At 53.8% G+C, this 15,416-nt stretch overlaps 1 protein-coding gene across 4 annotated transcripts in view; it reads left to right on the forward strand.

Annotated features, from left to right (window-relative positions):
- Positions 1-15,416, forward strand: part of PALLD (palladin, cytoskeletal associated protein) — a 283,258-nt gene that overhangs the window by 140,785 nt on the left and 127,057 nt on the right. For all 4 annotated transcript variants that reach the window (XM_074355727.1, XM_074355724.1, XM_074355725.1 and 1 more), the window contains 2 exons: positions 434-553; positions 2,291-2,627. In XM_074355727.1, coding sequence (XP_074211828.1) covers positions 434-553; positions 2,291-2,627 — 457 coding nt within the window. The remainder of the gene's footprint in view (positions 1-433; positions 554-2,290; positions 2,628-15,416) is intronic.

Below are 15,416 nucleotides of genomic sequence, written 5' to 3' on the forward strand. Positions count from 1 at the left end.
TTCCCTGCAAGTTGCTTTTCAGCGTCATTTTCATTGAAAGACCTTCCATTACCGACAGCTAAAGTGGGCGGGAGCGGGACGGGCTGGCATCTCCCGTGCGCTGCGTGCAGAGGTGCACCCTCTGCAGACATCCCGTAGCGTCTTCACAGACACCCCCACGAGGTGCATGTCGTCCCCACCTTGCAGACGAGGACACTGAGGGCGGTCGAGGCTGAGCGTGTCCGCCCTCACAGGGAACGAGTCTGACTGCAAAGCGTTTACCGCTAAGCATTTGCCGCTAGGCTGAACTGCTGAGTTAGGTGTGAAGAGATTCTACTGTGAAGATGTCCCAAAGTGGCCCTGTGATCGTTGTTACCTGTTTGCTTGTTCAGAGAGGCAGAGGGCCCGCTTCTTCTGAGTGACTCTGACGAGTTGTCCCCCGCTTCCCTTCCAGAGGAGATCTGCACCCTGGTCATCGCAGAGACCTTCCCCGAAGACGCGGGCATCTTCACATGCTCGGCCAGCAATGACTACGGGTCAGTCACCAGCACTGCCCAGCTGGTGGTCACCTCAGGTACGTGGTGGGGGAGGGCTGACTCGGGGGGACAACACCTCCAGGAATGCTCACGGGTCCGGGACTCGCCCTAACCATCAGGGTCTCTTCACAAGGCTGGATGGGGGGGGGTGAAGATGAGGACACAAAGGTGACGATGACGCAGCAGCAGGGCACGTGGGGCCGGGTTTCAGGCGTGCGTCCTGGGCTCGGGAGCAGTGGAGCTGGCGCCCCCGGTCCTCACTCTGCCCCAGAATCGCGCTCCTGTCAGTGGCGGGGCAGCAGCCGTCCTCAGCAGGGCCGACCGGAGGTCTGGAGACCCTGGGACACTCAGGCATTGTTTAACCCGTGGGAGAAGCTGTGTGATTCGGGGAAGCTGTGATGGTCTTAGAAATCAGACTTGGTTGAGGGTGGACCCCTGAAAAACTAAATGTGTTACATGGTGAAAGCCGACGTTCAAAACTGGACGTGTTTAGACAGAGAAGCTTACCGCTCAGAAAGCGATGTGAAGCAGCTCTTCCCCCCGGTTTCTGCTACCTTCAGCGACTCTTCTCTGCTGTTAACTTGATTCACTTTGTCTTCATGGCCGTGTCTCTGTTGTTTATCTTACAATGGTTTTTAAAACACCTCTTTGGCCAAGCCTGGCCTGTAGCCTGTGGTTGGGGCGGGGGGTCGGCGGCTCCTCCGTGAACGTGAATGAGGCGGGCGTGGAGGAGCCCGAGTTGCGCCCGGATTTCTCTAGGAGGGCGAGATCAGACCTTGCAGCCAGGGGGCAGCAGAGAGACAAGCGAGGCCCGTTTCCGGCTGTTGCAGGGAACTGTAAATCCTTTTCCATCTTCATTAAGAAAAGAACTGTGAAGTTCACCTTAACGGGGAACCACCGGATACGAACGAGGACTTGAGCATTGAGAGGAGGCTGGGGGTCGTGACTGGACCCCTGGAAGAGGGAGGGGCCCAGTGCTTTGGTTCTGAGCTGCAGACGGTCCCACCAAATGGCACAGCAAGAGAGCGATGCCTCAGTCCTGCGTCCACAGCTCTGGGCCTGGAGTCTGGGTGACGACGGCTGGCACGTGGTGCTTCCCATCTTCACCTGGCATGAATCTGCTCTAGCGTCATCGAGAGCTGTTTTTGAGCTCAGTTTACCTGGATGAGCACGCTCAGTGCATCCCAGGACTCTGCTGGGCACTGGACGGGGTGAGCAGTCCAGGGAGGACACACTCTCTCGTCTCAGACTGCTTCAGTCTGTTGAGGGTGACGCACAGACGTGCCTTCTGTGCTGAGTGACGCTGTGGCCATTATCTGAAGGGGGGGATCATCCGTATGATCCTGAGACGTTTCCCTCAGAGTGTCACTTAGCTTCACGATGAGGGAGGGAGGGAGGGAGGGGGTGCCCACTGCCCGGCACGTAGACCCTCCTCAGCCTGTGTGCGCCTCCGTGAAGCAGGCAGGGAGCTCAGTTGGATGCGGGGCTGAAATGGGCGTGGGTGAAGCAGCCTTAGTTAATGCTGTTGGTGTTCTCTTTGTCTTTTTCAACTAAGTTCTATCTTCAGCTCCTATTTGACCTTGTTAATGAATTGGCAGCTGGTCTCCCTCCTGGGGCCACGGGAGGAATGAATCAGTGGTGGTGACAAGTCTGGGAGAGCCAGGCCCTCGGCCAGCTTTGGGCAGGGCCCAGGGTTCCCAGGTCGACCCGGACGGAGGGACAGGAGCTGCTGGGCTGGCAGCATCTCAGTCTCTCCCTTCTCTCCCCTTCCTCAGCCAACATGGAAAACTGCGGCTACGACTCTGCGGGAGAGGCCGGCAGTGACCACTTCCAGCACCTCCCACCCCCGCCTCCCGTCTGGGAGACGGGTCCCTTCGAGTTGGCCTCAAAGAAACCAGCTGAGCTCCAGCAGGTGAACAGCCCTGAGATAGGACTCAGCACAGCAGCCCTTCAGCCCAGCTCCCCCGACAGGGAAGCCCGCGGCGTCCACCCTGGCCACGGAGTGAACGGCCTGATCAACGGCAAGGCTGACGGCAGCGTGTCTCCACCGGCCCCAGCCGGGCTGCCGTCACCCGCGAAGGAGCCCCCGCCCGTGCTCGCCAGACCCAAACTGTGAGTACTTGTGCGTGGCTTTACAGTTCTCTCCGCTCCGGCACTAGACTGCCTCTCTGGTCAGGAAGGACGGTTGCCTGGACTCAACTATGTGGCAAGTTGTCACGGGCTGGTGTGACCTTGCCACCAGGTGGGGTCCTTCAAAATCATAACAGAGACCCCAAGATAAGAAGGTAAATGAGAAGTTTGGCAGTTTGGTTAAATCTGCTTTCTGTAAACGCTATGGTTGGTTTCAGCTGTGACAATGTCTGTGCCCGGCGTGGCCCCCAGCGGACGTCGAGGCTGCAGCCACCCCCAGAGGCTGGGAAAGGGACCCACTTCCACCTCCCTGCTAAGCATTTCCAAATGATTTAAATGTGAGAATCAGTGAGGAAATCTGATATAGACAAGCACGGGAGCCTGACAGCTGAGGGGGGAGACCTGCTGTGCAGACGCTGGGGTGGCGGGGAACCCGGCTGGGGCGGCTGGTCTGGTCACAGAGAAGAGCGTCCCTCACAGCCCAGCCCGCCTGGCTCTGGGGCTCTTCCGCGGGCGCCGCCTTCGCACTTGGCTTCCGTTGTCTCGTTAGGATGATGACTGTGTGTGTGCTGTTTCCCGTGGCCCCAGGCGGGGAGAGTGGTTGTGAATGGAGCGTGACAGTGCCAGGGAGGCCGAGATCAGGGAACTCACAAGGTTCCATGGTTGCAGAGCAGACCTTGAATTCCTGCCCCGATGGGGTCAGTCACATAAAAGGCGGATGTTCTCTGCGAGGTCACGTTTCCTGGAGAATGAACCCGCCGGGACCTGGGGTGCCCCTTGCATCCCCCGTGGTGTCTGCAGGTTTTGATCTGGGGCAGGAAGGGTGGCTCTCGGACAGGAGTTTGCTCTGCGTCGCTGGTTGGAGCAGCCTGCTTTCCTCAGCCTGCCCTCAGCTCATCTGCTGGATCGTAGACATTAGGATAGAGTCTTACACCGAGACATTGCCGTATTGTTTACTAGGCAATTTCATAAACAATATTAGACAAATCAAATAACGGATGAGCCAGACAAATGCCTTAAGGCAGATGGGCAGACAGTTTTATAAGAAATAAACTTCTGGGCAATCCTGGGCCACAGTTTCAAAAATCTCTCTTTCACTGCCCGGCGCTTCACCCTGTATCAGCCCAGGGAGGCTCCTCTTCCAGGCCGGCAGGTTACAGCAGCGAATGTTTCATACGCGAACCCCAGCCCCACCTCGAGGTGCCAGGCAGGTGAAATAAGGTCACAAGAGGCAGCCTTAAACGAGGTTTATACGCTTGTGGCTCCAACCCCTAGAATTCATTGCTCTGCTGACTGCTTTTGTCTGTGCGTCTTGAATGTGCATTTGCAGTGCTTTTGATGGAATGAGGGACCTGCCCTCCTGGGGCAGAGCGGGGGTGTCCCCTGGCCGCGCTCTGAGTGAGGCGTACCTGGCCCCTGAGTGGAGTCTGAGTCATGGGAGAGCAAACAGGAGGCGCTGTTCACAGGCACTGACAACCCCTCCCGGGAGCTCCCCAGCCCTGAGCTCTGCTTCAGGCGACGACATCCGTGTTGGGGGTGGGGGACGTCTGCAAAAGGCAGACGAAGCACTTCTGTGGTTGCTGAGAGGGAGCGTGGCTCAAGCACAGGGTCGAAGAGTGACGTCGTGTTTGCTTACTAGTCAGACTTCCAGTGCAAAGTCCAGGCCAGGGCAAGTGGACTTCAGTGCTTACGTTCCCTTCTCGAGGAAACGCAGGGAAACCTGGTAGCTTCGACGTGACCCTTGCTGGTCCCGGGTTTTGCTACGGCCTTCTTGTTTCAAGTCTTCCTGTGTTTAAATGTATCCTTAGAGCGTCACTTAATGATTTTCTTATTGTGTAATTCCCTGCCAGTTACTCCGTAGGAAATAATATGAGATGTGCATTTCAAAATAGATGTGCATTTAAAATTTTCTTCAGTGTTAATACTTTTTTGGGTTTTGTTTTAATTACAAAGCACATGCGTGCTTGACGTGACAATTCAAACAGCACAGAAGTGATGAAAGAAAAGAATCCTCTCATTCCCCGTCTCCAAGCCGCCCTCTTGCGGTAACCAGAGTCGTGGTTTGGAGTGAGGTCCTCCACCCCTCCTGTTACCACCGTCTCTTCTGGAAAGATTTGCTCATTGTTTTAAAAGTTGGCTCCATTGGTAGGAATGCTGTTGAGTGACATCTGCAAATGATGTGGAAGGGCACTGAAGTTGCTGATGACGTCCTTACGCACATCTGTTTATTTTCACACATTGGGAAAAATGAAGTTTTGTGTCTTACATTGGGCAGTGGAAAAACTGGGATTCACCCGAATCTTTTCTCATCAGCCCAGGGTTTGACTCCTTTTCATAAAAGGAGAGGCTTCTGTTTGGGTGACTTTATGGCACTGCGTTCATCTGAATCATTTGCAAACAAATGGGGAATAATTAGGAGGGGCAAATAAATAGGAATGTAAGTATTTACTCTTGCAATAAGTTAACCTGAAAATGGTGTTTGATTTGTCAGAATCCTGAAAAAGTATCATTGTCCAAAGGCAAGTCTCTTCGCATTTTTTTCTCTTGAATCGCTCAGTCCTGATTGAGAAGGAAACAAATCAAAGACTAAAATGAAAAGACAGAAACGTCCTGAATTCTGTCCTCCAGCAAGGTCCAGCCGAGCCCCTGTGTTCTCCGGCAGAAACCCTCCCAGCAGTCTTGCCGCCGTCCCCCCCACCAGCCTCCAGCTGCGTCTGTGCACCTGCCCTGGGGCGGGTCAGGGTCGGGGATGCGTCCACTCCCGTTTCTGCGACCCTCGGTGCCTTTGGCTCCGCCGCTGCCCCTCAGGTGTGAGTTAATGCTTGAACATGGGCCGTTCAGTGAGTTCCAGGTGCTGTGGGCCCGAGATGCACGTAGATCCCACACGAGAGGATGCACGAGTGGGGTCGTATGTGGGCTGTGGTGGCTGACCCTGTCTTCCACTGCCGGGAGAAGCAGCAACACGCTGCCCATGTCATAGCTGTTATCAGAGAGAGAGAGAGGGAGGGGACATAAACCTGACTTGTGAGCCATTTGTGGAGCATCCCTTGTTCAGAGGGCACCGAGTCAACCTGCGGCCACCCACTCTCTGCAAATGATGCCCAAGGATTCAAAACAAACGTACGACTCAGCTGGTTCCCAGGAAATAAAATCCCAGGCATCCTCATTCTTGCCAAAATGCAGTCCCTGGAAGGCACAGTGTGCATGGGGTCTCCAGGACTGAACCCTGGACGGACACCTTAGGAGCCAGACAGAGAAGATGGTTTGCGGAGTCCTGTTCTCCCACGGAGCTCCTCTCTGAAATTAGGCCAAACAGGGTGCAAATAGCAATGTGCTGTTTTCAAGCCCCATTTATTTCTTCTTCCTTTGCCTTGTGGAAGAAGCAAAATGAGGCGTCAAAGAGGGGACCCCGAGGGGGAGGCGGTGGGCAGGTCCCTGAACTGGACATAGGACGGTTCAGCGGAGAGAAGCCGGTGCCGGGGACGTGCCCTTGCCCTGGACCAGGAGAGGGAGGGCAGGATGCTCACATGCGCACCTCCTCGATCAGGGGCAGGCAAGGCTTGTCTTTAGCTGTCTATGCCCCTGGTCTCAGCACCTTCAGTTCCTCCAGCCCCCAAATAGAAGACGGAGGTGTCATGATTTCGTGTCTGAAAAGGGTGAAGTGACTTCAGGCTGAATCAGGCTGCTCAGAATAGCTGCGTCTCACTACCTTGGCCTCTCCTTTCCCCACTCCTTCCCTCGGTACCCGAGTGTCCCTGCAGTGCTGTCTCCGAGAGAGGCACGTCCCGTAACCTCGCTCCCACTAAGGTGACTCCTCAGTCCAATTCGGGACTGACAGCTACTTAAAAAATAAGCAGTGACGAGCCCCGTATGAGGCCAGAGAAGTGTGCCGAGAAGAGGGAGGTGAGGCACGCTGTGCTGCAGAGATGAGAGGCCAGGAGGTGGCAGCGGACCACCCTCCTCATCAGAGGAGCCAGGCTGGCTGCACCCGGGGGTTCCATGTGGCTCCCCCCCCATCCTAGGCATGAAGTGGGCACAGGGTGTCCCCTCGCGTGGAACGTCCACTCCCTGGAAAGTTCTGCCGGCTGCTGCCGGCTAAGTCCATCTTGTCTTCCCAGTCACAGCCTAATGTTGCCGCCCTGCCTGAGCCCACAGCCTAGAGAAGCTCCCCGGCCCCTCCCAGCGACGCCCCCATGCTCTCTGATGTCGGCCCGGCCTGGAATCGTTGCTGACAGGGTCTCATTCACGTGCTTGTTGGTTTGTGGTGCTTTTCCACACGAGGGTGACGACAGACCTTGACTGTCTTCAGTGCTGTCCCCCAGCTCCAGGACCAGGGCCTGACAGCAGCCGTGCTCGGAAATAGTTCTGCATGGATGAAGCAAGAGCAGGTGGACAGAGAGCCCCCCGAGCTCAGAGCAGCCCCTCTGCTGTGCTGACCCCTGGCCCGGGTGTACCATGGCTCTGCTCCCCGCGACCCCGTCCCAGACGCCCCCACTTCACAGCGCCTTCCCAGACGTCATTCGTCTTCTAGCTGAATGACTATGAAGGCTTAAGGAAGAATCTCGCTGGATGGAGGCACGCTGGCAGAGCACCTCCAGGTTCCTTAATTTGCGAGCCTGTCAATTCCTCCCTCATTTCTTCTGTGTTCTCATTTTATTAACATCTTACTTGAAAACAGGGAAAATGAGACGTTTGGAAGAACAGGGGACATTTTCACTGCCAAGGACACCCTCACGCCGTCCGCTGGCCGGAGTGCAGTCAGACAGCAGTTTCAGGGTGTGCGTGCTTGCCACGGGAACACCCCGTCAGAGGTGGCTTCCAAGGGAGGGGGGCTGGGGGCCTCTGCGTCCGCCTTCCCCGTCCCCTTTGTGTTGGGCGCGACTCAAGCCTCGGTGGGCGCTCGGTCGGCGTAACTGGAAAGGTGGACGTTGTCCACGCTCTAACCTCTGGGGCTTAGGGCTCAGGGTCTCACTGTGCTCCTGTTCGGCGTTAGGACACAAGCAGTCTCCGAGGTTGTAGTCTAGTGTGAGCCCTACCAGCGAGATCAAAACACACACACATGCACACACGTACGCACACACACACGCGGCAAAGAGAAGGTAAGCGGAGCAGTCTGGGGCAGAATAGGCAACAAAGCTCAAAGGGACCCTCCTGGCGAGACCGCTCGCGGTCAGAGCCGCGCGTCCCGTGTCTTTATGTGGGGGTGTGGAGCCACCGAGCCAGCAGTGAGACTCCACGCAGTCCAGACGCCTTCTCGCCCAGGGGAGTGTCTGGAAGATGAGCCCTTCTGCTTTTGATTCTGAACGCGTGGCAGGCGGCAGCTCCATTTCTGGTCGAATGATTTTCGTCGTCCTATGAGCCCTGTCAAGTAGCAATTCAGTTGCAGGGAAGGCACAGCGTACGGAACGAGATGGGTTCTGTTATCGCAAAATCCCAGGCGGGCGCCCAGCAGTGCGTACAGGACTGCGGTCCTAACTCTGAGCACGGACGTGGCCTCTTGGTAAATACACGTGGTGATGACTTCGCGGGGTCGGTGTTGATGTTCAATCTCTTTGAGGCGACCCCTCCCTGTAGTGGAAAGTCCAACCACGGAACTTCCTGAAGTTTCAGACTTTCAACACTTTGATGTATCCTTCCTCGCAGTTTTTTCACATAAACGTTGGCGCTGACGCAGACTAGAAGCCTTGGATGTGAGGAGGTTGGGGCTCTGCTGTGCTGGTCTCTCGGTGAGTGTCATTTCTCGTTGCGTTTCCAGAAGAGGGTTGAGTCCTTGTTTTAGTGGCCGGTAGTCCGATTTGGTGTCTAAAATGCAGTGGAGACACTTGCAGATGCCCGCTGTCCATCTGAAGTCGTACTTGACCGTCCATAAGAAACACCGCCCGCACGTCTCGGCTACGAGCTGCCTCCCGTGAAAGGGCACACGGTCACGCCGTGTTTCCTCGCGCGTCCGCCGGTATCTCCCCCGAGTTTGTGTGAGGGGCCCTTTGGTGACTATGAAGTGAGCAGGAGGAGGCCGTCCCTGCTGGGGAGAGACCTCAGCTCAGAAGAGGTGGGGCTGTGTGTGAACTGTTCGCGCAGAGGTGATGCTGTGAATCTGCTGTCAAAGTGGTAACAACAGGTGTGAAGCCAAAAAATACCAGAAACAAAATGATACACACATGGCTTAATGCTAATTTCATGAAAATAATCAGTAAGAGATTTTAATCCACTAAGATGTGTATCCTGCAACTGAAGGAGGCACACCAGGGTGCCCCCGCGGCTCCCTGGGCGGTGGGATGCTGGGCGGACTGTGTTTTCTGGTTGACTTGTTTTTCCAGCTTGTCGACAGTGAGGTTTCTGACTTCGATGGTTACGAAGTGTGATGTTCAAAGGAGTAAGTCCTTTTGATCAGGCCTCTCCCTCCCTCCGTCCTCTGTTCAGCCTCAGCTTCGGGCTTCCTGGAAGGAGCTCCCAGCTCGGGGACCACAGTCGGTTCTGAGCACGGCCGGGGGTGGGACGCCCGAGCCCTGAAAGCTCTCGCCTCCCTTCTGGGAGCTCCTCTCATCTCCGAGAAGCCGGGGGCCTCGGGGCTCCATCTGGTTTTACAGCCCAGCCAGGAAAGCCCGCCCCAGAAAACACCCCGTTGTCCAAAGTGACTCTACTCCTCCGCACACACCGTCTTCTCCCCAAAGCCCCCGCTCCTCCTATGCACATCTCAGGGGCTGGGATGAAAGTCATAGGAGTAAGATGAGCTGTCATTTTAAAGCCAAAAATAAGCCAAATACTTCAGAGGCCAGCATTTGCTGTGTCGTCCATACGAGGACCTCCGGAAGTCGGATGAGACGTCCCCTTAGAAACGGTGGTGATGGGGGGAAAGTGGAGGAGGAAGGGAGTTCCGAGTCACATAGCAGAACCGTCAGTCAGTCCGTGGTGGGGGCGTCCACCGGCAGAGGAAGGGGAGGTCAAGGGGAGTGAGCAGGCTTCGGTGAGCGTGGTTTCAGGACTGTGTCAGCGTAGCCCGACTCTGAAGGGCGAGCGGACCACGGCGCCCCCAGCGTGCCAGCCCCACCGGCTCCAACGTGCTGGGGGGTCAGAGAGGGAAGCAGATGAAGCCTGATCAGGGCTTCAGGGGAAAAGGACTCAGGAAAATGGAAGTTACACCGAGAATGACAGCGACTCGGGGGCATGAGGTGGGAAAACACGCAAAGGGAGCAGGAGTTGGGACCAGAGACACGACTCTGAACGTTCCAGGACTTTACAAAGAACAAACTTCCAAGCGACAGAGGGATTTCAGTTACGTCTGAGCCGGATGGTTTTAGTGGAGTTAAGGTCACAGGAGTGGAGGGAGTGGTCAGGGAGCCACAAAGTGGAGACGTCTCAGGGAACGTTTCCATGGACAGCGGCCAAGGGCGATGGCAGGAAATTAATGCAGAGGAGTGAAGCCATCAAGGGAAGGGAGGAAATGGCCACGGTCACTGGGGACGAGCAGGGAAGAGGGGGTGACAGCGGGTGGGACACCGAGACTTCAAGAGATCGGAGATGCCCGGTGATGACGGCGAATGGGTCCCAAAGTGGCTTTGGGAAGCCAGGACCACGCAGGGCCCTCCTTGTGCGCAGGAGAGCACGGTGAGTTTAGCAAGTCCACCAGGAAAGCAGGTTTCAGTCCAGACAGAAGCATTTCCCATCAAAATGTTCGAGGGATGTTGTGTAGAAACGAAGAACCCCACAGATAATCCCATAGACAAGGGACCGTGGTGGGACCGGGAGCAAGAGCTCTGAGGCGACAGCTTTGCATCTGACGAAGTAGGTGGGGCCGCACGGATGTCATAGCATCCTGAGGGTCACCTGCTGGTGTTTCACCAGGAGCCACCCAGGTCATTTGTAGTTGGAAGCAGATAGAGCCGTTTCCAGGGCAATTCGCACTTCTTTTCAGCCCCTCCTTATTTCATTCACACTTTCTCCCTGTGGTCCAGGCCGTCACTAGCTTCTCCCGTCCAGGGAGGACCTTGAGTTGGGTTTGTATTGAACAAGCCTGTTTCCCAGGCTTAGGTGTTCTAGAACACTCGTTCCCAGCTCACGAGCCTCCAGTCCGTGTGTACTGGGCTTCAGTTTGTGTCTGCAGTTTCCACTGCCAGAGCATTGCTTGCAGTCCGCTGCGGGCAGACATACATTAGGTTGCCAGCTTCCTACCACTGATTTACTTTTTCTGTGAATGTGTCAGTTTTTCATTCAAACGAATACAGTCACCTCGAGGTGAGAACATTAGAAGCAGGGAGGTTTGTTTGAGTTGGTTTCTCTCACGTGCATGAAAGCGGACTGTTCGTTTTCTCAGCAAACCTAAGAAGGACCATTTCCTTACTTGCTGAAGTTATGACCACACAAGCTGTGGGGACAGCACCAGAATCAATGTCGGGTTTTGAAAACCTTTTCCATATGTGGCAAGGATTAGATATTGTTTCATCTGGTTTTCAGAATAATACGCATATTAAACTGATTGGATAAAATGTGTAGATTTTCACGAAACAAGTTGGCTGGTTGACCACAATGTGTAGACTGACACACACATTTGCTCCATTGTTCAAAGGGAAACTGTACATTAATTGCAATCAGAACCTTACTGTTTATAAAATAGATAAACAGCAGTTTTGAACTGTGTAGCACAGGGAACTGTATTCAATGTCTTGTAGTCACCTATAATGAGAAAGAATATGAAGACGAATATGTGTGTGCATATGCATGACTGGGACACTGTGCTGTGCACCAGAGACTGACACATTGTAACTGACTGTACTTCAGTTAAAAAAAAAAAAAGGACTTCCCACTTCGCTGTGCAGGGGCTGCATCCTCTGACCTGTGGGTGTGGAGGTGCCCCCGAGGAGAGCACGGGCTCCCCCTTTCGTCAAGGACGTGAGGATGCTCGGGGAGATGCCTTGGTGAGTTTCTCGGTCTCCGTTCCCACGTTTGCTGGAGCTCCTGTCTCTGCCCCGGCTCAACTCAGAAACCTTGTCAGCGTGTTGCCTTGTGCCCTGTTTCACGGCGTCCTGTAGGTCTAGTGCTTTATTTCAGCCGAGCAACATGTGTATCTGTGGTAGGTGGCGTTCGAGGGGCTCCAGCTGTGAGCCTCCTGATGGGAAGCTGGTGAAGCAGTGGGCTCGTGCACACAGTCTCCAGATGTGTGTGCTTCACCACGTGCGTCAGGAACCCAGAGCAGCAGCGCAGCTCCCCGGGGTTCCTTTTCCCCAGCGGAGTTTATAAATCGGTCACGTAGGGGTCATGATGTGCCTCGGCTGTAATTCCAGACTTTCTTCTCTCCTGGTAATTGCCATTAAATGTGAAGGTTGTGAAAGTTTTCTGGAAACACCACAAATATTTTCTTGTCCTTGTTTCTTTGTTGAAAACCAGCTGATATGCCATCTGGTTTCAGAGATGTATCATTATGTGCAATAATGTTTGTAGCAAAAAAAAAAAAAAAAAGAGCCATAAAATATGGTCTTAAGTTCAGTGCAGTGCAAAGTAAAAACATCTTTTGTTCTCTGTAGTTTCTAAAATGGAGTCTGTAGCTTGGCTTCCCAACAGCTTTGGCCTCGGGGGTGAGTTCTTGCTCCAAGGATGGTGTTTTCTGTCGGAAGCTGCCCTCTCCCTCGAGCTGTGGCTTCCTGCGGAGTGTGTCCTCTGAATCAGATGTGAGATGGTCACGTCTCCTCTTACTCCGTCACAAGCAACCCTGTGCAGAGAGGAGGGGTGTCATGATGACGCTTTGCAGAGTCGCCTCGTGTTGGCTTTAAGCGTCCTCCCTTTAAAAGGCAGGATTGTATTGGGCTTTGTCGTGTTGTGAGCGTCTGACACCTAACAGCTGCCTTCCTGGAGAGAAACAGAATAAAGGATGTTTTACGTTCACCGAAGCCCGGCAGAGAGAGGTTTCAAAGAGTAGTTAGGTGGCTCCCGAACGTCCCGTTACTCGAAAAGCTGGCTTGTGCTGGGGACCATGGGCCCGGGTTCCCCTGGTGCCAGCCAGAGAGAAGTGTGCGGTGTTTGTTACTTTGCATGGTAACAAGGGACCAAAGCCCACTTTTACACAGCGGGGTCTTCCGTGCACTCTTGGTGCCGGTGGGATGCAGCCTGAGTAGACCAGGTCCCTCCTGCAGCTGGAATTAAGGCGGAAAGAGGAGGGTGTGTCTTTTCAACGCCATCTCTGCTCTGGGTCCTTTCAGTCCAGACGATGGAGGGCGCCACCAAGTGGGACTCAGAGCCCGGAGCCCCCTGGCCCGCCCCCTTCCTTCTGCACCTGACACGGCCCCCCTCCTCCCCAGAGACCTGCCCAGCTGAGGCCCCGGACCTACACGTCTGGATGTGGGTGGAATGAGTCCCTGCAAATTACACGTATGAGCTTGAGCGCACTGGGTGTCAGAACTGGGGACGGTGGGAGGTCAGGTGGCAGGACGTCGACAGACTGCTTGTTCTTTGGGGAGGCTAGACCCGTGTCCTGCCAGAGGCACTGCTGACAGACCAGCAGGAGACGCGTCCTCACTGCTGCTGAAGGATGGAGGTCCAGACTTACCTGTCCCGCTTCTGCTTTGAAACACTGGGGTCCTCAGAGCATCTTGTTCTAACAACCAGCTGTGATGTTGGAGGAAGCTGATTCTGAGTTGACCAAGGCCTGTCCGCATCTCCTCCTGTGTGAAGTAGACGCAGCCTCGGCTTGCTCCCGAGTCCCTGGCCTCGGAGAGCCCCTCCCGCACTAGGACGGGGACAGGGGTTTCTGAAGAGCTTGGGGCACGTGTCTGTCAGTTCTCCCGGAGCCCCTCTTCCCTTTTCCTCTCCTGTTACCGTGGAATTGATTGACTTAGCGTCAGTGTCAAGTAGTAAATAATTTGAGAATCAAACAGGAAATGATTTGGAGAAGGCTTCAGTCGCGATGGGCAGAGGAAATGTGTTCGGGCTCAGCCTGGAACAGCCTGACTGACGTTGAGGAGTCTGGTGGCTTTTCCTGGAAGAAGCCAGTCACTGCCACATCCTCGTCTGCGAGTTCAGGGTAGATTGGAAATGTTGTTTAAGGCCAAGGAACGTGACCAAAAGCTTCAGAAAAGCGTAGGGTGTTTAAAGTGGCTCCGAAAGGAGGCCTGAGCTCAAAGTGCAATTCTTCCCTTTTCTTGTCTTAAAGTGATTCCGGTCCTGGCCCAGCTGGGGTCATCAAAGCGTTAAAGGGATGCAGGACTGTTCATCAGAAACGTTAAAATACTGATGACAGGTTTGTCTTACATCATCTGACAGTTCATTCTCCACAACTCATGTTTTCTCCACCGAAACTGCTTCACACAAAAGGAGACCAAACTGGGACGTCACCGCGTAACCCGCAGCGCCGTTTTCCAGGTGTGGAGGTGTCCCTCACTCTTACAGGACGGCAGCGACACTGTGCCCGTCGGTCGTGGACGCTGGACACCCATGGTCAGAAGGGTGCTTAACACCTCGTTAGACATGAATTCTTGATATTCTTAATTCACCTCTTAAATACAGAATGTTCTCCTTCCTGATCTTAAAACTATAAATTTACCTCTTAGGAATGATTACTGTTTTCTCTTCCTTTTACGTTGACAGGGGCCGAAATTCAGCTAGCTTTTGTGAACTATTTGACTATTTCATTTTCTCTTTTTTTAGCAGCTTTATTGAGATAGGATTCGCATAGTATACACTTTACTCATTTAAAGTGCACAATCCTATGGTTTTTAGTGCAGGCACAGGCAGGCCCGGCCGTTCCCATGGTCCCCTTTCTTAGAACATTTGCATCACCATAGAAGAAACCCTGACTCACAGACAGAGAAAACAAATCTATGGTCACCAAAGGGAAAGGGAAATGGGGAGCGGTGGAAGAAATTAGGGAGTTTGGGATTAACAGAAACACACTACTGCACATGAAATAGGTAAGCAATGGGGACTTACTGTGTAACATATAAAGATGTGTCTGCATGCATGACTGAGTCACTGTGCTGCACACCTGGAACTAACACAATGTTGCAAATCAACTATGCTTCAATAAAGACAGAAAGAAACCAACACTGACCTTCAAGGTCATGCCCTTCCTTCGACCCCCGCCTCCCACCCCTAAGCAAGCACTAGTTTCTTTCTGTCTCTGCAGATTTGCCTTTTCTGGGGACTTGATGTAAATGCAATCAGACAATACGTGGCCTCTGTCTGGCTTCTCTCACCGAGCAGCATGTTTCCAGTGTTCATCCACGGTGTAGCCGGTGTCAGTATTCGTTCCTCTGTATGGCTGAATAGTAACATCTCATTGTGTGAACAATACACCGCGCTTTGCTTATCCGTTCAGCTGTTGACGGCCGTCTGTGTGTCTTCGTAGGAGAAATGCCTTTTCAAGTCCTTTGCCCCCCTTTTAATCAGCTGTTGCACTTAGGTGTTCGTCACGTGTTCTGGGTGGTCAGCCCTGTCAGATCTGTGATCGCAAATATTTTTCTAATTTTGGGGCCTGTCTTTTCACTCTCTTGATAGTGTCCTTTGATGCAGAGAAGTTTTACCTTTTGAAGCAGCCCGGTTTACATATTTTTTTCCTTTTGTGGCTTGTGCTTTTGGTGTCATATCTAAGAAACGTTTGCCAAATCCAAAATGGTGAGGATTTACTTCAATGTTTCTTTCTCATTTTAGCTCTTAAATTTAGGTCTTTGATCCACTGTGGTTTGCTGTCTGTGTGTGGTGTGAGGTGAGGGGCTGAGAACGCCGTCTGCGTTCAGTAGGAGTGCCCTTGGGCCCTCTGCTGACACAGAGCTGCTGCGCAGCCTG

The sequence above is a fragment of the Camelus bactrianus genome, chromosome 31, assembly GCF_048773025.1.
Source record: "Camelus bactrianus isolate YW-2024 breed Bactrian camel chromosome 31, ASM4877302v1, whole genome shotgun sequence".
NCBI classification, from domain to species: Eukaryota; Metazoa; Chordata; class Mammalia; order Artiodactyla; family Camelidae; genus Camelus; species Camelus bactrianus.